Source organism: Copadichromis virginalis, linkage group LG3 (assembly GCF_057382275.1).
Source record: "Copadichromis virginalis isolate Kocher_CV1m ecotype Utaka linkage group LG3, C_Virginalis_male_GT1.1, whole genome shotgun sequence".
Classification (NCBI taxonomy): Eukaryota; Metazoa; Chordata; class Actinopteri; order Cichliformes; family Cichlidae; genus Copadichromis; species Copadichromis virginalis.
In genome coordinates, this window is record NC_140620.1 from 50,901,221 (window position 1) to 50,925,827 (window position 24,607).

Genomic DNA, 24,607 nt, shown 5'->3' on the forward strand with positions numbered 1-24,607 from the left:
AGTAATTAGATACTTAAGCGGCTGTAGGGCATTTCTGGAAACTGATTCGAACACTTGCATTAGTTCTGATTGGTAGCTTGTTCTTTCTTTATCTGAAACCACAGATTAATACCCTAATACTTGCAAAACATAATGTGTCCATTCGATATGTATAGCAGCTGCTGGTACTTCTGTTTTGCTCTGTTCTTGGTGGATGTTGATGTGACATTAATGTTTCTTAGTAATGTCCTGAGACCATCCAGTTTATCACTTTTAGTCTGAGGAGACATTAAACTGCTGAGATGTATTGGGCTAGCCCATATGTTATGAATCTAACTGAGTGAGGACACTGCTGCAGATAGCTCTCATTAACTGTATATAAAAGATGGGCACAGGTTGGTAGCCTCAGTTTTAGCTTTTTGATGTTTTTTGTTTGTTCTTATGTAGAAATGATCATAACTAGTGTAACAATTACTGTTAGTACAATTATCTCCACACCATGCTACATTAGAACAATAAGGAAGTTATTAAAGTCAGTCATGGTAGTTGCCATGAAAGGATAAATTAGCCCTGGACCAAAACTGTTTGTTTGTTTGTTTGTTTGTTTGTTTGTTTGTTTGTTTGTTTGTTTGTTTGTTTGTTTGTTTGTTTGTTTGTTTGTTTGTTTTGTCCAAAGCTGTAAAATTCTTTATTTCTACTGTAAAAGTATGCATTTTAACAGAGAAGTGTATGGGGGCTGAATACTCCTGCAGTCAAGGAACTACAGTTTTTAACACTTTTTTCCCTCCTTTTTGAATCATAAAAAAATGGTAGTACAAATCCAGCTGCGTTCATGTAGAATGTAGGACACAGACTCTGGGATAAATATTAGGGATTATGATGAGAACATTTTTAGAATTTTGTCTTTTAAACTGTTACATTTCAGTATACTCAAATAGAGTCCGGCAGGATACGTACTTACTGACAGCCAGAATAGCTACACAAAACTGGCAATACAAACCCAAGTCGAAAAATAATACAAAGAAGTAAACAGGGCACAAAGAACCTCAGGAACACAGGAGGAGAATAAAACAGGTAACAGGTGGGTGAACAGATGATCTTAAAGAAGACAGAAGGACATGAGAATAGCTAACTGGTAAAAAAGTTAGTTAAAGACCTAGGTGGAAACAATTAAAGAAAACAGGGAATAAAAACAGCTGCAGGAAGTAAATATAACAGTAAGGCAACAACGTCAAAGTCAAACCTGAAGTAACCAAACTATAAAACTAACTAACACAAGAAAACATGTACGGTGGCAGGGAAAATAAAACCACAGAAACACAAAAGAGTACAACAAAACCGACACAATGATGTTATGCGCAGATTTTCTGTCTGTCACACATGTTGTACAGTGTTTTTCTACAGACTTCACACACTTCTCTGTGTCACTGTACAAGTTACTTAACAAAACCCATCTGGTGGAACTGTATTTTTCTTCAGAGCAAAGGTCTTTTGGTTGATTCCTCCCACATTTGATCAGTTTTCTGTTACAAGTAACACATTAATGCAGATAAGTCCATACTTTATACTTCACTGTAAGGCTCCACCCTCTGAGTGTGATGTGTTTATGCTCTCTGTGACCTTCACCCTCTGTTAAATTGAGTCTGTAGTAAAGTAAACAGAAAAACCTAACAAGAAGAATAAGAATATGCATATCAGTGCACGAGTGGCTTGTCCTCATGTGCTGTAGACCTGTGGCTGCGTGTGTCTTTATAAAACCACCACATTTGCAGGTCCAGCATTTTCCTTCCTCCTATTACAGTCCACTCGGTTGTGTGTCCATCTGTAGCTCTCTTCCATCGTCTGTGATTGATGAAATGAGCCAAGGAGGAGCAGCGACAAGCAGAGGGAAGTAGATGTATTTATTGAAGCAAATAAAAGATGGATAGAGCGTGGGAGATAGAGGAAGCAAGAAAGAGAGAGAGAGAGAGATGAGCTGTCAGGGGTGCTTGAATGGCACAGCAATTGCCACCTTGCTTTTCTGCTTCAGTTGAAGTGAAAAGATTCACTTTTGGAGATGATATGTGCCATTCTGCTATTGCTTTCACCTGCTCCACTTTGGGCCTGCTAATGGATGTGCAACAACTGCCGTGCATGCACACACACAAGCGCACAACTTGTAATGCAGTCACCACAGAGTCGTGTTCTTTTGTTTCTCAAGCTTAGATGTCAAATCAAAGCATTTTTCCAATATTTAGGTCATTCTGTGAGTTGTAAGCCACTACAAACCTGGAAGTTTTACAGGTATACACACACTTAAACTTCCAGAACTTGGTGTCAATAACATTTCCTCTCCTATATCTTTCTCAGAGAGGACACAGCAGCACAGAGATCTGGATTATATGTTACACCTTTTGGAAAAGCATCAGATAACATGAGGTCCACAAATGGCTTTACAAATAAGGAAAGGCAAACATTCACACACATGCTGTAATAAAAAGTGGATGAGTAGCTTAAATGAACAAACAATAGGTAATGAGATGTCAGAGTGGGGCTGGCTGAAGAGAGGAGAAAGAGAGGACAAGGTCTTCTTCCTCTGATTTTGTTGGACTTTGTTCGTCTCTGGCACTGTGCTCGAAAGCTGTGTGAATACGTTACCCCCCTGGTTTATAAGTTACCCCCTTAAACCGCACTGGAAAGGGAAGGGGGAGCGAAAGGGAGGCGAAGGAGAGTGGAGATGAACCAGAGGGAGCAGAAGGAAAGAACCAACAGAGGAACAAACACAGACGAGAACAGAACAAAAAGAGTCGCAAATAAGAAGAACCTTGAAGAGTTGCAGCATAATTATTATCCATTTGCCACGTTTTGTATTGGTGTGGCCCAGCAGCTGCAGGGATGTGGATAGAAACCAAAACAGAGATGGAGGAGGCCAGCAGGACGCGTGCCAGCTTCAGTCGGCGTGTGTTGAATGGCCTGCTATTGTGCAGTGGAGACATGGAGCACTTGGATAAGTACATGAAGGGTAGGAAAAAACTCACAATACATGTCATCCAGAAGCCTTTTCTTACAATACTAATCTTAACCCTTTAAAGCCGGTCAGAGCGGGCACGCTCCGTTTTGCGTAATTATTTTTAAATCCCTGTAGAACCAGAACCTCGTAAGCTAGCGCAATAAGTTTTTTGCATATGAAACCGGAGGAGTTGTACTTACATCTTATGCCATCAGCTTGTCCTCGGTCACGGTTTCCTTCCACATATAGCTTTGCAAAAATTGCATAAAAAGCGCTTGCAGGAACAAAAGCACAATATTTGCCGATCCAATCAGCTGTTCGTAACACTTCCCACATTGAAACAGATGTCAGCACGAACGATCGCATGTCCGCCATTTCCTGCCTGAAACCGGAAGTGAGGTCATTTCCGCGGAAAATGTAGTTTTTACTTGTAGGCCTTAAAAGCCTATATTGGTGTTTTTAAAAGTCATGTTTGACTTTATGCTTTTCTGAATAGTTTCTCAGATGCTTAGAACTCGAATTGCACTGCTTTAAATAGTTTATTTTGATGCACCTGCTGTTTTCTTTGCAAATTTGCATCATAGGATTGTTTTTTGTTTTTCCTGCAGTGTATATAAAAATTGCTGTATCTCAAAAATAAAACTATAAAGACACTCAAAATAAATTTCCTGTTGTTGTAAACAATTTTTGCAACTTTTTTGTATTTAAAGTTTTGAGGGATAAGCCTCTTAAATTTCTCCAAGTAGAAATATATGTAAAAAAAAAAAAAAAAAAGATTTTAAATTTTTTTGTAGTTTATTGCACTTTTTTGCAATTAATGTAGTTACTATGGACTTAATGCATACATATTATTAAAATATGGGCTATAACAGTTGTATTGATATATAGCACCTTAAAATGCTCCCAAAAATGACACTACAGCATGTAAAAACATAAAGTAAGCTCTGGCAGACTTGGTTCTATGGTAGGTCTTAAAGGGTTAATGTAATTAATCGCAAAACTTTGCCACTAGAGGAAGTGCTAAATTACCATAATTATAAATAAATGATTCAAAAAAGCTTACATCACCATTAAATCACTCAGATGCGACTCCCACAGAGAATACTGTCGCACTTTCTCTCCAACTTGGAACGAAATTATCATTAAAATCCAATTTTGATTCTGCTATAAAACCCTGACTTAGCAACAAGAAATCCAACTGCGGCTGAAATTTTGTAAAAGTTGCACTCGCCTCTTTCAGTCCACTTTTACATCTGCAAGCATCTTGCTGTGAAGTGCTGTTTATTTATAGGGACCCTTTTTTTTCCTCATGTGTCCTCAGACAAGTCATTTGTGCTACAGCTGGCAGTCTGTGGCCTGAGAGGGGTGACCAGGGTAATTCTGGCCAACAACCCGCTGAGTGGTGGTCTCATCCTGGCTGCCCTGTACTGGGCTTCCCCCTGGCAGGGCCTGCTGGGAACTCTGGGAGTGTTGGCCTCCACGCTAACAGCTGTCATCACAGGACAAGACAGGTGGGATGATATAGAAATGCACAAACACAGGCAACACTACAGAGGCTGAAAGCAGTGAACATTTATGTGTCCATATTTAATGCTTTGGTCATTCTAAAAGCACATAAATAAAACATATCCTCTTTAACCTTTGACCTTGTAATCTACTCAGGTTCGCTATTGATCGGGGCTTCTACTTAAAATTCACAACTATAAGCCCTGCATACACACCACCCTGCATTTATTTTTGAAGCCTTCTCCCTGTATTTATACCATACAAAGTGAAATGTGTTTTTAAGGTTTATAAAACAATTCCAGCTGAACAGGAGATCCTCAAATTTTTAACTTTGACTTGCAGAGAAAATTTAATGTCACCCATGGGCCTCAGCTCATTAACTCAACTGAACATTTTTATTTTTCTTGAGAACCCATTAAAATCTATTTAAAGCTTTGTGTTGCATTACAGAAAAAACAGTACAGATTTATTACCTTTCAGGGTTTTTTTTTATTTATGTATTTATTTGCAAAATGTAATCGTCATATGTAAATATTCCTGTTCTGTGTCTGCGTGTATAGTGTTGAGGTGGCGGGAGGTCATCATGGTTTTAATGGCATGTTGGTGTCTCTGCTTATGGGAGTGTATAGCTCAGCTGGAGACTGGTACTGGTGGCTCCTGCTGCCTGTCTTCCTGGGGTCGGCAACATGGTAAGAAACACATACACGGACGCATGTGTTTTATATTCCCTTCTTGTGTGTCCATTTTATTATAGTATAGTAGTAGTATTTCCTCAGAGTGCTTTCTCAACTCTCAAGGTTTCTCAAGGTTAATGGTTCAGGTAAGGGAATGGCTGTCATTCATGTTGTCCTTTCAGTCAGATTCTCCAAATTCAAAAGAAGATTTTTCCTTCTGTCTGCAGTCGTTCATATCTTTAATATCTGACTCTGTTTGCAAACTTCCCCATCTTTCTATATGTACTGTACATGTGAAAATCGCGGTCAACAAATATGACACTGATTAATCCAAATATAGCATGAAAGGAGGAGCTGACGTGGAGATGGGTTGCAAAGCAGCTTGGACATGCAAAGCAACCAGAGGCAAGCTATGGCATGTTGCCTAAATAGCATGCTGTAAATGTGAGGTGCCGGTTGAATGCATAGAAAGTGTATCAGCTGAGCCAGCAGTGATGCAGGCTGGCACTTAGATCAGCTGATCTACAGAGATTATATATTCTTTAAAATACATCTTGTTATTTATTGATACATTAGCTACTTGATTCTTTTTAGGGAGTAATTTTCAAGAACCCACCACCTCAGGCGTTTTCCAGACTTTAACAAATGTTAAGGTTGGTGTCATTCAGAAAAAAAAGTAGTTCATCATTATCATTATCATTATTTTCTTATCAAAAATGAACAAAGATGAATTTGTTAAATTTCTCAGTGCAGTAATGTATATTTTAAACAAAGCACATTGGAATAAAGCTTCCCCATCATGAGTTGTCTCTGCTGAGATCTACAGTAGTCAGTCAACAGGATATTCAAGAAAAAGAAGTGACTGCCTCAGTGACAAAACGTGCCTCCCACTGAAAAGTCCAGATAAACATTACAGTGGGGCAAAAAAGTATTTAGTCAGCCACCGATTGTGCAAGTTCCCCCACCTAAAATGATGACAGAGGTCAGTAATTTGCACCAGAGGTACACTTCAACTGTGAGAGACAGAATGTGAAAAAAAAATCCATGAATCCACATGGTAGGATTTGTAAAGAATTTATTCGTAAATCAGGGTGGAAAATAAGTATTTGGTCAATAACAAAAATACAACTCAATACTTTGTAACATAACCTTTGTTGGCAATAACAGAGGTCAAACGTTTACTATAGGTCTTTACCAGGTTTGCACACACAGTAGCTGGTATTTTGGCCCATTCCTCCATGCAGATCTTCTCGAGAGCGGTGATGTTTTGGGGCTGTCGCCGAGCAACACGGACTTTCAACTCCCGCCACAGATTTTCTATGGGGTTGAGGTCTGGAGACTGGCTAGGCCACTCCAGGACTTTCAAATGCTTCTTACGGAGCCACTCCTTTGTTGCCCGGGCGGTGTGTTTTGGATCATTGTCATGTTGGAAGACCCAGCCTCGTTTCATCTTCAAAGTTCTCACTGATGGAAGGAGGTTTTGGCTCAAAATCTCACGATACATGGCCCCATTCATTCTGTCCTTAACACGGATCAGTCGTCCTGTCCCCTTGGCAGAAAAACAGCCCCATAGCATGATGTTTCCACCCCCATGCTTCACAGTAGGTATGGTGTTCTTGGGATGCAACTCAGTATTCTTCTTCCTCCAAACACGACGAGTTGAGTTTATACCAAAAAGTTCTACTTTGGTTTCATCTGACCACATGACATTCTCCCAATCCTCTGCTGTATCATCCATGTGCTCTCTGGCAAACTTCAGACGGGCCTGGACATGCACTGGCTTCAGCAGCGGAACACGTCTGGCACTGCGGGATTTGATTCCCTGCCGTTGTAGTGTGTTACTGATGGTGACCTTTGTTACTTTGGTCCCAGCTCTCTGCAGGTCATTCACCAGGTCCCCCCGTGTGGTTCTGGGATCTTTGCTCACCGTTCTCATGATCATTTTGACCCCACGGGATGAGATCTTGCGTGGAGCCCCAGATCGAGGGAGATTATCAGTGGTCTTGTATGTCTTCCATTTTCTGATGATTGCTCACACAGTTGATTTTTTCACACCAAGCTGCTTGCCTATTGTAGATTCACTCTTCCCAGTCTGGTGCAGGTCTACAATACTTTTCCTGGTGTCCTTCGAAAGCTCTTTGGTCTTGGCCATGGCGGAGTTTGGAGTCTGACTGTTTGAGGCTGTGGACAGGTGTCTTTTATACAGATGATGAGTTCAAACAGGTGCCATTCATACAGGTAACGAGTGGGGGACAGAAAAGCTTCTTACAGAAGACGTTACAGGTCTGTGAGAGCCAGAGATTTTCCTTGTTTGAGGTGACCAAATACTTATTTTCCACCCTAATTTACGAATAAATTCTTTACAAATCCTACCATGTGGATTCATGGATATTTTTTTTTCACATTCTGTCTCTCACAGTTGAAGTGTACCTCTGGTGCAAATTACTGACCTCTGTCATCATTTTAAGTGGGGGAACTTGCACAATCGGTGGCTGACTAAATACTTTTTTGCCCCACTGTATACACTTTCTGGGTTTTCCTTTTGTCTATTTCATTTCTAAATGAAATAGACAAAATAGTAATATTTCTAATTACTTCTTCCTTACTCTTTTCATTTTTTCAGTGTCTTTCTGTTTAGTGGACTCTCATCGTTTTTAGACCGCTGGGACTTGCCTGCTGCCGTGTTTCCCTTCAACATTATTATCATCCTCTACCTCCTGTGTACTGGCCCAGAACACCCCTATTTTCCACACCACTCAATAAAACCACCAGGGGCCCTGGAGCCCAATGCTACAGAGCTCATAGCATTACAGGTAAAGAATATGTAAAACCTCTGAACTGGGATTCTGTCTGATAAATACTGTAGAAGTAATTACGTGAAGGTACAGAGAGGCAACTATAATCTGGAATCGACAACTAAAACCTTGAGATATGGAATAAGAATGACCAAAATACTGAAGGCTACATTGTAACTAGGGATGGGTATTGATAAGATTTTCACAATTCCGATTCCATTTTCGATTCTGTTTAACGAATTGATTCTTTATTGATTTTTTTTTTAAATAAAGAGAACACTAAGGTCGATTAGCTTACAACTTTGTTTTATATCTTCTCTTTGAACAAGATAGAAATTTAGGAGTAACATGGCCTTACAAACCCAGCAGTGAGATCTTAAGAGATCCACAGCCTACGGCTCTTCAATGGGGTGTCACAGGGTCCCCAGGAAAAAAAATAGTAAATGAAAAATTATAAAATAAATATTCTTCTGTAGCAATAACAAAGTATAACATAAAGTATTCAGTAGCAATTACACAAGAATATCCAGTAATGTCCCTGCCTACAATTAAACACGTTCACTTACCGAAAATCGGGGGTATCTCCTGTGGCAAATGGGTGCAAGCCTTTGACCACAAACTTAGACGAATGTCACCGAGCAGTGACTATCCTGGCCTGAAAGGAGATGCTACCGGTAGACTGCAGCGAGAACTGGCAGCATCTGAGCCAGACTCTGTCTGTCTCTCTCATCATGGTCGCCTAAATGCACAGCAATGGCAGGTTTTGTAATAAGGCAGATCGCGCTAACATAATATGCACTGTTAGTTGATTATTTACCTGCCGCATTAACAGGAGAAGGACGTGCAAACGTTACCGCTGCTGCTGGGTTGAGATTCACGAGTCCGGAGCGGAATTAAAAACTTCATTTAAGGTCATCGTGTGTTTTGTGAGCAAATGCTTTTGCATAGTCGTAGTGTTTCCTCCCTGAAATGAAATATCTACTTTGCAAGTATTGCAAGTTGCCCTGTTGTCATCCGTTCTCGTAAAGTATAACCAAACTTTTGAGCGTTTGAGCCGCCATGTTTCCTGCCAGGTAAATGACGCTCCGCAACGTGGTGACGTCATTCGGGGCGACTGGAATCGATAAGGGAATCGATTGCAAAAATGGCAAACAATTCCAAGGAATTGAAACAGTGGGAACCGGTTCTCAACAAGAACCGGTTTTCGATACCCATCCCTAATTGTGACAGATTTTTATACCTGTCACTCTTTTGATTTTTGATTTACTTTCATACTGGGACAGAAAGTCTAACACAATGAAAATGAATTGTTCATTTGTCTCATATCATCTAGCCATGTCCAGGTGCATTATTTGCCTCAGGCCTTAGCTCCCTGAAGTTGTCCAAATGTTTTCTGTGAAACTGTGAAAATTATTGAGACTGATTTCTGCATATTCAAGTTTATGTTAGAGTTGACATCTTGGTTTTCAGTCTGACTGTGTTGGCTCAGTCCTACTGGCACAATCACCCATTATATCCTGTCTATTCACTCAGGTGCCATTTCCTAGAGTATGAAGTACTGTTTATTGCTATTTCATTACAAAAAGAGACATTTCTGTTTTCTGGCTGTCCTCACTGATATAATTAGAACTATTGAAACTATTAAAACGGATTATGAAATAAATGTGTTAAGTGTCATATAAGCTATAAACAGTACATAAAAAAAAATCTAAATCTCTAACATCTTGCATAACCAAATAACTGTCTTTCGTGCGAGCCTAATTTCACTGGCACTAGTGATACTGTTAACTTCAGTGATAATTATCACACAGGAGAGTCAGATTTACAGTAACATTACTTTGAGACGAGGATCATTTAATGATCCAGAACACAGGTGGGCTGTGCTCAATGCATTAGGAGAACTTTATTACAGCACTATATCTCATTGATGCCATTAGGAGTTTATTAGTATCCCACACATATAAAAGCAAGTCACACTTTCTTAAAATGTGTCTCTCTGCTGAGAGTTAATGGTGCTGTGAGACTAGTAGAGAGGAAACTAATATTCTTATCCAGGATGTGCCAGAGGGGTAAATATTAAATAGTGAAAATATGCTGGCAAAGACGATTTTTAAAGATTTGGAGTCCAGCAGTGAATGCATTCGAAGTGCACCATGGGAAAATTTTTAATTAATTTTAGTATGATCCCATTTTCTTCTAGATAGACAAATGCATATATATGAAAAAATTATAAGTGCAATTACTGGACAAGGTTGTACAGTTTGTACAATTTTAACCCACACTTGGAAACAACATGAATGCAGGATGGAGCCATGCCTTCATTTTTTTTTTCCCACCAAATGTTGATCTTACCATCCAAATGTTGCAGCATTAATCAAGGCTCATCAAAACAGGCAATGTTTTTCCACTTTTCTCTTGCCTCTCTACATTGTTCAAGGTTTTCAGAGTTACCTTGGCTGTAAAGAGTGGACGCTGTTACTGTTTCCTTCCTATCGGTTTGCAGCTTTGTGGCCATTCTCCGCTGACATCTGGCGTTAACAAAACATTTTCCCTTCAGTGATCTAATAGGTAAAGTCGCTTTCTTGGACCATTCTCTGTAAACCCTAAAGGTGGTTTTCCAGGAAAATCCCAGCAGATCAGCATTTTCTGAGATCCTAAGACCAGTGCATCTGGTGCAAACAACGATGGAACATTAAAAGTCACTTAAATCAGCTTTCCTCTCTCTGATATTTCTTCTTTCTTCTCTCTCATGTCTAAATATACTGAGAGCTTTTAATGAGATTGGCTAATTAGATATTTATTTTACTAAGCAGCAGAACAGGTGTACCTAACAAAGGAGACAGGGAGTGCCTAATCACTCCACTTTAAGTCCCACCAGCACATTAGCCACTTGATTGGTTTTATGAAATTCTGCCTGAGAAGTATCAAACTACGTGATGGTTAAATGGATTTCTGTTACTGATGAGCTGACATCATGAGGACTTCCACTAGAGATGCTGCTCATTTGCAGTCACAAACGGAAATATTAGAAGTTGGTAGGATATATAATGAAGAAAAAAAAGAGACAGAAACCAAGCTTAACTAAGGCCAGGGTTATCCTAAGAGTGCGCATCATGTTGCAGCCTGGTCTCCAGAGTGAACAAGTAACTGGGAGCACTATATGCATAAGAGCAGCCAGCTATGACTCACCAGTTACTTAGCAACAGTCAGTGGTGGCGCTCCTGTTTGGAAATTATAATGAGTCAAAACTGTTTCAACAGATGATTTTTGCTGGGAGAATGTGATTGCACAGGTTAAGCTCTTTATAAAGGTTACGGTTTTAATTGTATTCTTTTCCGTTTCTATGGAGAGAAAGGGCTTGGACTTGTGATGAATGGTTTAAATATCAGGTTCCCAGTAAGTTTGGGAGTAGGTGGGTGGGCTGAGGTGGGGGTTCATGGGGATTTGGGAACTTGGGGCTCAGCAGTCAGGGACAAAAAGACAAAACAAAGTGAGAACTTACTCCTGAATTTGAAGCTGAAAGTATAGTAGACTGTCTACAAGTTGCTGAACAGTGTACCTTTGTAAGGAATTTATTTCCTTTCATCTCTTGAATTCAAATGAAAGGCACTTACCTTGAGCTGCTTCTCACAAGACAGGAATCCAGACTCTCACCAGCTGCTGTGTTCGGCTTTTGATCTCAGTGAGCCAGCTGGCATCTCAGCACTTACACAGCGACTGAATTTAAATTCGATCTTTGGCAGACCCAATTAGGTGACCCAAATCAGAAAAGCTTTGTGGTCATGTGGATATTATAATGTCTTAACAGCTAGGTTTATGCTCTAATGACAATTTGGCAGTTTAAAAATATACAGTCTATACAAAAATATTTTGTATAGACTCACACAGAGAAACACCAAATACGCTGGCATGACATCAGGTCACTGACTTGATCATGGAAGAATATCCAGTTTCTTTGTGTTGAGAAACTCCTGTGTTGTCATTGCAGTATGCTTTGTGTCATTACCATTGTACTGTGAAACTCTGTCAGATTAATTTTGCAGCATTTGGCTGAAACTGAGCAGAAAGTAAAGCCCTGCACACTTGAGAACTCATCCAGTTATTTCTGTCATCATCAGCAAACACATCATTTCCACTTGCAGCCATTCATGAGGACATCTCATGATTGTGGATTCTGACAGTGATGTGACTGCTTTCTCAAGAGTGTCCTTGACTGGTGGAAGGGGGGTTTTATATCAAAGGAAGTAATTTACAGTCATCAAGGTTGAGGGCCAAATTATCAGCTAACTTGCATTATTTTTAATTTTTATTTCTCATGTTACCAAAGCACACTCGTAGTCAGCACAGACTGCTTTCTCAACGAAACTGGAGCTCCAGATTCTCTCCTGGGCTGTTAGTACAATTAACCTCACAGCAATTCATGCTGTTTGTCAGATAACCAGCACCACAAACACGGTCAAAAGGTGCAGGTTAGTGACTCCAATTAGCCGAGGTTATGTCTAGAAGATAACCGAGAGCATAGTTTGAACCCACTTGTCAAACAAAGAGGACAAAAAGGAGTTATGCATTAACAAGCCCAATAACCCATGCATGACCTCAAGCCTTAATTCGGTTTATGTAAATATTTTATCCCATGTTGGGCAACATGCTGGCGTGATGGCACTCTTGCCTCGCAGCAAGAAATTTCGGGAAATGAATCCACCATCAGGCCGAGGGTCTTTCTGTGTGGAGTTTGCATCTTCTCCCCGTGTCTGCATGGGTTCTCTTTGGGTACTCTGGCTTCCCCCCACAGGCCTGAGACATGTAGTTAGGTTAATTGGTGACTGTAAATTATCCATAGGTGAATATGTGAATGCAAATAGTTGTCTGTCTCTCGCCTTATGGCAAATGGGATAGGCCACTCATGACCCAGATAATCAGAAGAAAAGGGATTGATTTTATCCCATGTGTTGTTGCCACAAAAGAGAAAATGACATATAGATACCAAATGCATTAGGCAGTAGTCAGGTGAGGCACAGCTGCAGGAGAAGCCAACGCACCGGAGCTGCATCGGCTCACCACGCCGTCCTGCGTAAATAGCACTGGGTCCTGAGTGTGTGTTGTGGTTGGTGAAGTATTTGGCGGTGATCTGGAAAACTGCACCCGAGTATTGTTAAAACAGCAACCGTGAATAAAGTATGCTGGAAAGCATGAACGTGTGGTCGGGTCTGCCGTGGATTTATTACACCAGCTTAACGCATATGCAAATTTGAGCATTTTAACATGGGAGTCAGCTGGAATTGAATAGCCTGTGGAATCAGCCTCAAGTGTCCATTTAGGGAACTTCAGTCTTTGGCTCCTGTGCTTTGACTTCAGCTTTCATCCACTGGAGCCGAGAGACATTCTTTCAGTTTTTGTGCATGACTTTGCTTCATTATTTCTTTAAGAAAATAACAAAACACTGATGGCAGGGACATGACCTTAGAAGACCTGTAAGCAGGCTTCCTGGTATGAAGCTATCTGACAGAGACTACAGACTGAAGTTGTTACTTCTTTTTTGTAGCACATTGCCTAAAGTGCATTTCTGTACACGACGATATGCAAAGTAACTGCAAAGTTGTATAAACTAGATTAGCCATGCTGCCAGCCGTCAGCCCTGTAAGGTGTCCTGAATATGGAGTCAAGATTTACACACGATTCCATTAACAAGCATCACACCCCGTGGCACAGTTTGTCCCTCACACTAAATAATTACTTTCCACAACTTTCAGCTCCATCACCTCAGATTCTTTTTTTCAGTTTTTTTCCCCACATATCAAAGTTTCTCCATCTTTCCCTCCTTCAGACATATTTCATTGTTTCCTTTCTGATTCACTCCATCTGTCTGTCTTTCATCGCATAAAAAGCTGTTCCTTTAACTTAATAGATTCCCTTTTTGTTTGTTACTTATGAGATTTACACCCTCTAAACCGTTCTTTTCATCTCTGTGCCTCTCTTCCTTCCAGTCTGTTTCCCTGCTCTGCTGTGCAAATCTCCTTCCTCCTTTCTTCCTTCTTTATCTCTCTCCTTCCCTTTAGTTTACAACGAACAAGGTCACTGTGATCCTGTCCCATCCTCATATTCCTTGCTACTTCTTCTTTCCTCTTCCTAATTTCCCCATTTTTATCCAGTATTTATTTTCTGTTGCTCTCTGTTTTACTTTTCTTCCATCAGTCTTCCTCCTCCATTCTTTCTTTCACTCATGTTTCCTCTGGTTCTCTCCAGAGATGGTGATGACGTCGATCCTATTTATATTTGATGTCTTCGGCTTCAGTCAGTCTGCTGAGGATGGTGCTCTGGCTGCACTTCACTGACAGTGTATTTAATCTTGCACAAACACACACGCATACACAGGCACGCATGCAAGAGTTACAGCAATATAATGAAAGACCGTTTATGACTTCTAAATATCCGCGACAGGCAGGTGCACCAGCACATCACCATGGAAACTCTTCATTTAACTGGTTTGGATGCAGCACGGGTGTGTGTGAATGTTGGTAAAAAAAAAAAAAATGCTGATTTAAGCTGCAAGAAAGTCACTGAGGTTATTTCAACCATTGTGTTATTATGTTTTTGTGAGAGTGTTTCTGCTCTTGCAACTTATATAAATTCTGTGTAATGCTCTTCAGTATGCTAGGTAATAAAAGCAAAGCAAATAATCCCCTAAGTCCTCTCTTTGTCCAGGTAATACGTGGCATCCCTCTTGGAGTGGGTCAGATCTTTGCCTGTGGGGACCTGGGACCGTCCCTTCTCATCTTGGGAGCAGTTTTCCTCTACTCCCCCTTGCTCGCTGTCCATGCTCTGCTGGGATCCGCAGTAGGAACGCTGACCGGTTGGTTTCAATCTGTGTGCTCATGTGGCTGCGTGGGAGGAGTGGGAGAGAGAAAAGTGTTATTGCATTTGTTTGTGCATCATACAAATGCACCACTCACAATAAATCCCAATTTAACACAGTCTTCAGTGATACTGGGATCAACTTGTCAGCATTTCATTGTATGATACATCACCTTAGAGCTCACCACTTACAGGGAACTCCTAAACTTCACAGTAAAATGTGAGGAGGTGAGTATTACTGTGTGAAAATAGTTGTGTAACAATGTCCTCAGTGGCTCTGGGGTACCATTTCCAAGCATGAGACAATATTTATGATAGAAAGCCAGCAGTACAAACTATTTATGCTTACTGAGGGGAGAAGTAAACATCACAAGGTAGTTTTGTTTGTGTTATGGGGGGGTAGAAGGATCCAATTTACCTTCACAAAGGACTTAAAGTCTGCCTTTTTTGAGCCTATTAGGCCTTTCTTGAAAACATTGTAAATATAAGACACAAAACACAAAGAGAAATACAGCCTCAGTCAGACTGAAAATTGGAGTAGCTCATGGTTCCCTACAGAGCTGCTCTAGGTCTGTTTCATGCTCTGACGTCTGTGATTTTACAAATTGTGAATCCATTGTTTATCCATATGAACCTGCTTTAGTTTACTTTAGGAAAAATGCACACATTGGACAGGTTGCAAATCAATTACAAGGCTGGAAGACACAGATTATTCATATTCTTATTCACACAATTATCCTACAGTAATTTACATGCCTTGAGATTGATACCCAGGTGGAAGCATGATGATAATCCCAACTGAGTCATTAACATTTACACATAATATACTGGAAAACTCTGTTTATATTAACAATATTAACAGATTTGGCCTAAAAGCTATGCTTTATCGTGCTTTACTGGTTTGTGAAACAGTGTGTCAAAGTTGGTGTTACGCATGTAGTCACACCTGTGCCCAAAAGCAAAATGCAATACCTCTGCCAGGACCTGAAGACGTAAATGTCTGCATGCGAAGTGTCAAATGAAAGTGTGTTGTAATGAGTTCAGTTTCAGGTTATGTTCATGCATCTCTCTGAAATTAAGACATGTCAGCAGCAGATATATAAATAAGAAACTGTTAGCAGCAGCAGCTTGTGCGCACGAAGCTAAATAAAACACAAAGCAATTAGCCATGCAGAGCACTAATACTGCTGGCTTATATACACACCCACGGGGCTGTGGCACAGTGTTCTTCTGATATCTGCTTCACTCTGACTCTGTTTACACAAAAGAATGAGAAACGCTGGACGTTCAGCACTGATTCCAGCCACATCTATGTAACTTTAGTAAAGTGTCCTAAAATACTGTGTGTGTGTGTGTGTGTGTGTGTGTGTGTGTGTGTGTGTGTGTGTGTGTGTGTGTGTGTGTCTACATCATGTGTGTTTGTAGCTATGAGTCATACAGAATAAAAAAAAGAAGAGTGGGAGTGAGCTGGTACAGCTACACACTCACACAAACCTGTGGACACATGCTAACAGTGGCAGGGACATACACACAGGAGTGCAGAAACACACAAACACAAACAACCACACAGACTGCTGCAATAAAAACAACGGTGTGATGGGAAAGTAATCAAAGGGATGTGACTATAATAGGTTGTGTAGGAGACAGAGCCAAGAGGAAGCAGCCTGATGTAGCGTAGCAGCTAAATGCAGACAGACAAAATGCCAAAGTCTCTCTCACTGCTATTTGTGCATTCTCTCTTTTTTCTGTGATCCATTCTTCTTTCCTTCATTTCTTTGTAATGCGGCTTTTGCTCTTAGTGATTTTAGAATTTTAGTCATATTTTAGCCATATTAAGCTATTTGAAGTATTTTATTAACATGAAAGTCACTCACTTTTGTCTCTGTCATTTAGACACCTGTAATTTCGGGCTCCATCAGAAAGATTTTAGCTGCTGCAAAACCCAAAATTTAGCCGCTAGCCTAAAATATGCTCTTATCCAGCAAACAATCCTGTTCCTAATTTTAAATGCTGTTGTTACTGCAATTGGCTTACTATACATCTGCCAGGTGACAAATCTCTCAAAAAAGAATAAAACTAAACTTAATTTATTATTTTTGTACTTTTTGTCTACAAAAGTCTGATGTATCAGATTCCTCTGCATCACAGATCTCCACAGTTGTTCTTAACTACTAAACTATACTGTATATACAGTCATGAGAAAAGTTCATAACATTTACTGTGTAATTATAAGCATCATTTAACCTCTTGGTATTGTTTGGTGAACCAGAAGCTCTGAATAAATGTAAAATGGACACCCACACACCGAAAGAAAAGAAGCCACAGCGGCAACAATTGAGACAGTTGAGAGTGTGAATAAGTGCTACAAGGTTAAACTTACAACTGAATCCTGTTCAGCAGAGAATTAGAACAAGAATAGAAGGATCAGTGTCAGGAGACAAAACATGGAGATGGAGAATTGAGAAAGGGTATAATACGTTTTGAAGGGAAAGTAAGGATAAGGCGTGACCTGAGTAAATGAAATAAAAAAGTGACAGGGAGAGAAACAACAAAAGACCTTGTATCATTATTTGGACAAGATAAGTAAACCGATAATCTTTTGTGATATACAAAAAAACCTGTATAATTCATCTATGGACTAAATGTCCCCATTTTATTTCTTTGTTTGTTTGTTTAGGTTTTGTTTTGTACTTACAAAGTATGAAATCAGTGACAAAAACATAAATAAAAACAAAAAAAATGACTGTAGTGCTAAATGTGTAAAGATCAAATGGCAGGCAGGTGGCAGATGTTCAGAAATGTGTAATTTATTGACAGGCCGATGAAATCATTGAGGCTGTCTCAGCTTAACAGCTTCATCGCCTTTTAATGTCTTCAGAAGGAGGCAGAAAGATACAGAAGCATGGGTCAGACTTGGAGAGGAGAGAGTGTGAGGACATTTTTAGAGCTGTCATTCAAAGGATTGTGCTGTAAACTAGTCCCATGAGGGATTTCAGGAGGAGGAGATCAGGGGCTGTATGTAGGCCATAGCCTGTCTACCTTCTGCTGCATTCATATTGTGTATCAGGTACAGGAGGAAAGAAAAAGTGAGGCATCAGAGAAGTCAACTACGGTTCACTCTTAACTCTGGGTTCTTTCATCAAAAGATTTTTCATCAAATCTCACATCTGCATTTGTGATTTTGCATAGCGTAGCATCAGGAGAACAAAAGAAAGGAGGAAGAAGGATGTTTATTTGTGACATGAAGTATAATGTTGTAATGCATAGGGATGTTTAAAATATATCAAATTAGAGTGTAAAGTAAACGGCAACACCTGCTTTTGTGATTTTATTTAGGCTCTTGGCAGAATTATGGTCAAACTGTACACCAGTGGTCTTGAGTCAGACCTTCGGGTATTACGTAAGAAGCTTAACGACATACATGAAGTATTTTCTGTGAATGGCTGAGCTGAACAGTCGGAAATTTCTGTTTATAAAGTCAAAGCATGTTTCTATTAAATTTCATAGTAATAATAGAATAATGGAAATTTCCAAAGGTATGATGATTTCCAGCAAATAACTGTAGCAATAATCATGAATCAGGCCAGCAAAAAGAAAAACTGCCCATTTCTACTATATTTCATAGTAATATTGTTTTCACATTTTTATTCCATTATTACCATGTTATTACCAAGCTGTAATATAAAGTACTACTAAAGCTAAGATAAATAATTCCATCTGATGCTTAGACTGTTGAACCCTAGAGAGTATTAACATTTGAGTCCACAATTTTCCCCCTTAAAAACATCAAAGGATGCGTCACTAGTTGCATGAAGCCCAGAGGATCAGCGCCTCCAGAATTACTTTCATGGGTATAGCCACTAAAAATATTGGGGTGGCACACCTGAAACAGAATTTCCAGCTTTATTATGCTGTTCCTGCCTCTCACCCTACGGTACCTAGGATAGCGCAGAATTATTACCAACATAGGACGGTCTTGTCAGGAGGGCCCACTGGGTGGGAAAGGAAATTTAGGAGGCAAATACCAAAATACCAAGTTAGACATTATGCAAAGTTCGTATGAGTTCATTGCGATAAATTTCTCCACCATTTAGTCTTTTTGCAAGTCACTGTTAATGGAGGAATGTGAAAAAGAAATGGGAGGAGAGGAGAAAAAAGGAGAGGGGACATACTGGATTTAATATGATATGAATACTCATTCTGACTCATTCTGATAGCACAGATGACATCAGAAAGAGAGTTTCACATCCAGAAACACACAAGAATAAAGACGTAAAAACAGTAAAAAAAAAAAAATTTAGTATCCTCCAGGGACTTTCTCCATCAAAGCTATTAGTCTTTAATGGTGTAGAAAGAGACCAAGTGGGAAAAGGAGGAGTGATCAAACAATGAAGGGAACAAGAAAAGTACTGCGTGTGAGAAACAAAAGAAAATGGTTGGAATAAAAGATGGAGAGTGAAGCGTTTAACGAGCAGCTGCTGAAGGAGGTGGCCGTAAAAACAGAAAAAGCAAACGGGAGTGGAAGCCAATAGTCTAGCAGACACAGAGTAAGGAAGCACCACAGGGGTGTGGTCAGTCTGCTTCAGGTCCAGACTGCCAAACTGCTGCTGCCAATGCCTTGTAATAAGGAAATCAATCACAGCACTGCCTGAGGGTCATTAATCTACAGACGAGCCACCAAAATTGATAGTTCCTTATAAAATACAGTCTGTAAAACCAGCATCAAAGCGACCACGCACAGTCGCCATGCATTTACACTGTGTATTATCTTTCATTTTCAGGCATTAAAATGAAAATGGCTGAAAGATAAAAAATAAAAATGTACTTAGCAAAGTGGAGCTCATCCAACTTAGTGCACATGTGTGTAAATGATTTATAAGAAGAGCAAATGGAGGATTAAAGGGTCACTCCTCACAACCAGACCATGTTCAGTTATTTATTTTATAATATTCGACATATCCAGACAGTTAAAAATCCATCACTCCTACTACAGGGCTCATGCAATATGCACTCTTTTTATCCAGTTTATATAGTCACTTGCATTAGATCTGAGGGAAGGCACTGGGGATTAGACACAATATTGGTGTGGCTCTTGGAATGGAAATATTTCAGAAGCTGGTGGATTATCACGCTATTTTTCACATTGATGAACAGAATTTGGGCATAATGTGTCCTAATGACTTACAGGTTAAGCTTGTTGTTAACGAGTACACGATAGATTGCCATGAAAGCTGATATTGGTATGTCCTTGAAATGAATATTAATTATTTCGATTGTATCCTAACTATTAATCTGCAATCTACAACAGGTCAACATTTGAATATGTCCAATACTGTAATTAGATTATCTCCTGACATACTAATTAGCAATTGCTGGCATTCTGCTGATGGATTGGGATGCATTACATTAAAAGGTGTTTACCTACATGAGGGAAGTGAACATGCAGCCATTGCAAATTAGGTATATGACAATGGAGCAAAGTTTAAATAATCAATCAGGAAACAATCTAACACAAAAACTTTTCCAAAAGGTCAGATCTGCTCCAAATGTAAGGTTGAAGATGCATCCATCCAGCTCCATCTGTTGCCTTCCTCTTATCTGATTCAGGGTTACAGGTGGGCTGAGGTTATTCTGGGTCGAGAGGTGGGGTACACCGTGTACAGGTGACCAAGCTATTGCAGAACTAACACAAACAGACAACTGTTCACACTCATATTCCGGGGTACACGAAGAGAACCCACATAGACAGAGAGGAAACAATCAAACTCCACATAGAAAAGCCTCAACCAGTCAGTGGATTGTGCGCCACAACACTGTGTTGCAATACTTTTTTCTTTGTTTTTTACATTTCAACAAAGGTTAAATATTTCAGAGAAATGTTAACTGTCATGCTCACTGATTCTGGAAAAAAAAACTTGTTGGCCTTTGCAGACGAACTCAGTGGCTCTACGTGTTCTTACTTCATTGTATTGAAATTGTTATTCTCCCTCAAGAAGGTTGGGAGACATTGTGCAGCTGGTGCCGGAGGCCAGGGAGAAAAAATGTCAGTGCTTTTGGCCCTGCAGAGATTTATCTGGGCCAGCATGCCCCCTGTGCAGTTTGCTTTTAGTTTCAGCGTCACACTGTTGTGGATATCTCGTGTGCACGTGAGTCAGAGGCAAGGCATTGACCTTGTCTTAATCCACCTGCCTTCTTGACATCAAACTCAGAATGAATTAATCTCTTGTGATGAAGATTTGAATGTTATTCTCTGTTTCAAATCTAAAACTGCATGTCACTGATATGTTAAGTGTTAAGAAAATGTAATAGGCAGATTCCCTTTGGTGTGGCCCCATTCGACATACAGTGGCTCAATTCAACCTGCAATATTCTGGAATACAATAGACAAAGCAGGCAAACTGGCAGCGGTTACCTTAGTGATGCATCATATTCTGTAAACCCAGTTACACAAGACTTTAAAATACTAACTGCTCTTCTAGGAGCTTCAGTGAAATGTTGATATTTAGTGACATTTGTTCTCTAATCTGTGCTTTTCTCTTATTTTTGTATCTTGATTGTATATATATTCTCCTGTTTGCTATTTATTCTTGCTATCCACTATTTATATTTTATTGCTGTGGAGCACTCACAATTTCATTATACATGTACAATGACAATAAAGGCCGATTCTATTCTATTCTACTCTGGACCAGTTTTTGTCTCTTCCTGTGTGTTGATTTGAAGTAGCAGCCAGGAAACATTAAAATGTCCTTATTAGGTTACACGCAAATTACACGTTGCACTGAGAGCAGCCACACAATAGTGTGCATGTAGCACCACCACATGGACAGTTATTTAGTACTTCAGCTTGTCAGTGATGGATACAGTAATTAATTGTTATTTGTGTATTTCCACTTGTGTTATTACCATATTTGTGAACAAGTGTGACTCATTCATTGGCTCTTGTGTGTGGCAGGTTTGTCCATGGCAGTGCGTCATGAATCTCTGTACTCAGGTCTGTCAGGGTTTAATGGAGCTCTGGGCTGCATGGCTGTTGGAGGATTCTTCATCTTCAGCTTGTGGACGCACCTCTTTGCTATCGCCAGTGGTAACACAGACACACAGACACACACAGGCACAGTTATTATCTGTTGTCTCAAGTATCTAATGGCAGTTAAATGACGCTGTAGTTACATAACAAATGATGTAAGATGGCATTTAAGTACAAATTTATTCTGGGGGATGCTCTTCTCTAGCCATTGTGTATACTCTAATATGCACAATAGCTTTCGCCTTAGAAAAAGCGCCCTACCAAACAAGTACCTTGGGTATCAGGAATGTGGTGGGAAATCTGACAAATGGAATATGTGGAGTTACCTGCTATGGTGACGCCTTTTAGATAAGAGAACAGCTTAAAATGGCTTTCAACAGCAATACAACAATATTGTTTCCCATTTTTAAAATAATATGTTCTTGAAATGAAGTGGCCTTCCTTGTATTTGTCTTACAGAATTAATAAAACAGCAAAACAATATTTTTGCTTGTGTAATTGTGAGTCTCAGTACTTAAATATGCCACTGGAGGGCATCAAAGGTTTTATTACTGGTCCAAATGTAAGATTCCCATTGCCTCTGTCCATGGTGCTGAAGCATTAAAGCAGGCTGTCACTTAGCTTTAACCCTTTAAACCAGATGTGGACAACTCCAGGCCTCAAGGGCCGGTGTCCTGTAGGTTTTAGATGTATCCTTGACCCAACACAGCTGATTTAAATGGCTAAATGACCTCCTCAACATGTCTTGATGTTCTCCAGAGGCCTGGTAATGAAATAATCATTTGATTCAGGTGTGTTCACCCAGGGTGATATCTAAAACCTGCAGGACACCGGCCCTTGAGGCATGGAGTTGCCCACCCCTGGGTTAAAGCAGTCAAATGTATTTATTTTTTTTTTAATTAATCTTGACAATGTGGGTAAAAAGTTTTCATGTGTCGAAAACCTGATAGTAATAAAGAAATACTCACAGCAACCAATTTACTTTGAGAGGAAATTGAGGTCAAACAAACAAGACCCATTTACATGGGTCTCTGAGATAGTCACCCGTTTGAATGAAAGGCCTCTTTTTTGTGCATTTATGTAATTTGCTCAATGTGCTGATATCCTTTGACTCATCAAAATGTCACTTACTCCATCACAGCTCTTCTCAGTGAATCATCACTAAATGAATTCTTTTGTTGATCATTCTGATGTTGAATCATCCCTCCTTAAGAAGAATATGGCATGTCTCCATTAATGACCACATACGTATGAAATAAACAGCTTATTTAACCCGCAGTCACTCCATTTATGTACATACACTACTTCCACTTTCCTGTCATTAATTCAGTTTATTTCCCCCTTTTCTACATTATCCCTCTACTTATTACTGCTCCTCTCCTTTTTTCCTCTCCTTCATGCTGAATAGCTGTAATTACACTGAACAATTATTTCTAATTGTGTCAGTTATAAGCTGGAAAGGCACTCTGAATAGACAGATTATCTTTCTATTCAGAATGTGTTTCCTTTTCAAACCTTTAACACATAAATACAGAATAAAATTGCAGCTCAGGCAAAAAGCGGTACTGACCCCTCTGAAAAGGGACCTAATCTGCTCACATTAGGTAAATTGGCCTTACGTGGAGCTGGTACTGTGTCTACTGTCAGGAGAAAGTGCGACTAAATACCACAGAGCAGTATGTGAGACAGAAACCTGGAGAGTGATAGGGAGTGAACATGTGGAGGATATATTTGACCTAATCTTTTATTTTTCTCCCGTCCGCAGCCTTCTTCTCTGCATATGCTGACATTGCTTTGAGCAATTTGATGGGAACTGTGAGTACACACAGAGGCCTTTCACAACCCTTTTCACATTTTTGATCCCACGCTTGCAAGCTTGGCTTCTTATGTGTAATACTCTGTAGAACTTCCAATTTTTCCAAAGTAGGATATAGCTTTCAAATTGATTGGAACTCGATTGTGAAATTTAAATCACTTTCTTTAGCCTTAAATGTGTTTACAGGAGCCACCAAATGTAACTAAAATAACTATAACTTTCAAATAAGTAGTTACAATCTAAAAACATTATGGATTCAGTGTCCTAAAAGCTTGCATATATATAGAAGGAGAATTTCCAAAAGCAGTGGACATGAAATTTTGTCTCACTTCAGTCTTATTCATTATTAAAGATCCTCTCTCTTTTTTTCTGCCAAGGTTGGTCTGCCAGCATGCAGCTGGGCAGCTACTCTGGTGGCCACACTGATGTTGCTGTTGACCGGCAGTTTAGCAGCGTACCGCATCCCGACTGGTCAAGTGAGAGCTCCTGAACGCAACCTGCAGTTGCGAAGCCAATGGGAAGCTGGAAACACCGAAGAAAGGGAGAGCGCAGATGTGTAGCGTGAGGATAGACATGCACCTGTGTACGCAGCACTGTATCTGGACTGTCATGTTGTTAGCTGGATGGAGTAGACCATAAAAGTTTTAGGTAAACATTCTCATATCAGCATAGGCTTGTTAAAGATGGTGAACACTTTACTGAACACTTTAAGGAGGAGTTCATTCTATATTTTGCCCACAGTGTGGCAATTAAGGCACAGTAGTGAATTGATCAGTTGTCTTTACATAAATGTATGTATTCAAACCTGACCATTTCTATTAAATATGTCAAATATTCCACTCTGATTAGCCCCCTGTATTATTTTCCTCAAATGACACACAAAGCCGACAGAAACAGGCACTTTAAAGGGAAAGAAAACCTCTTTTAATAAGCATGAAAATCAACAAGTCAATAAAATCATGTTTT

At 39.8% G+C, this 24,607-nt stretch overlaps 1 protein-coding gene across 1 annotated transcript; it reads left to right on the top strand.

Moving 5' to 3' along the window:
* Positions 1-2,611: 2,611 nt before the first annotated feature.
* LOC146715160 (urea transporter 2) lies at positions 2,612-24,559 on the top strand. The gene is made up of 8 exons (XM_085451580.1): positions 2,612-2,980; positions 4,290-4,479; positions 5,035-5,163; positions 7,772-7,961; positions 14,646-14,793; positions 21,751-21,882; positions 23,591-23,640; positions 24,019-24,559. The coding sequence occupies exons 1-8, from the start codon at positions 2,854-2,856 to the stop codon at positions 24,199-24,201; spliced, it is 1,149 nt and encodes a 382-aa protein (XP_085307706.1). The 5' UTR covers positions 2,612-2,853; the 3' UTR covers positions 24,202-24,559.
* Positions 24,560-24,607: the final 48 nt, after the last annotated feature.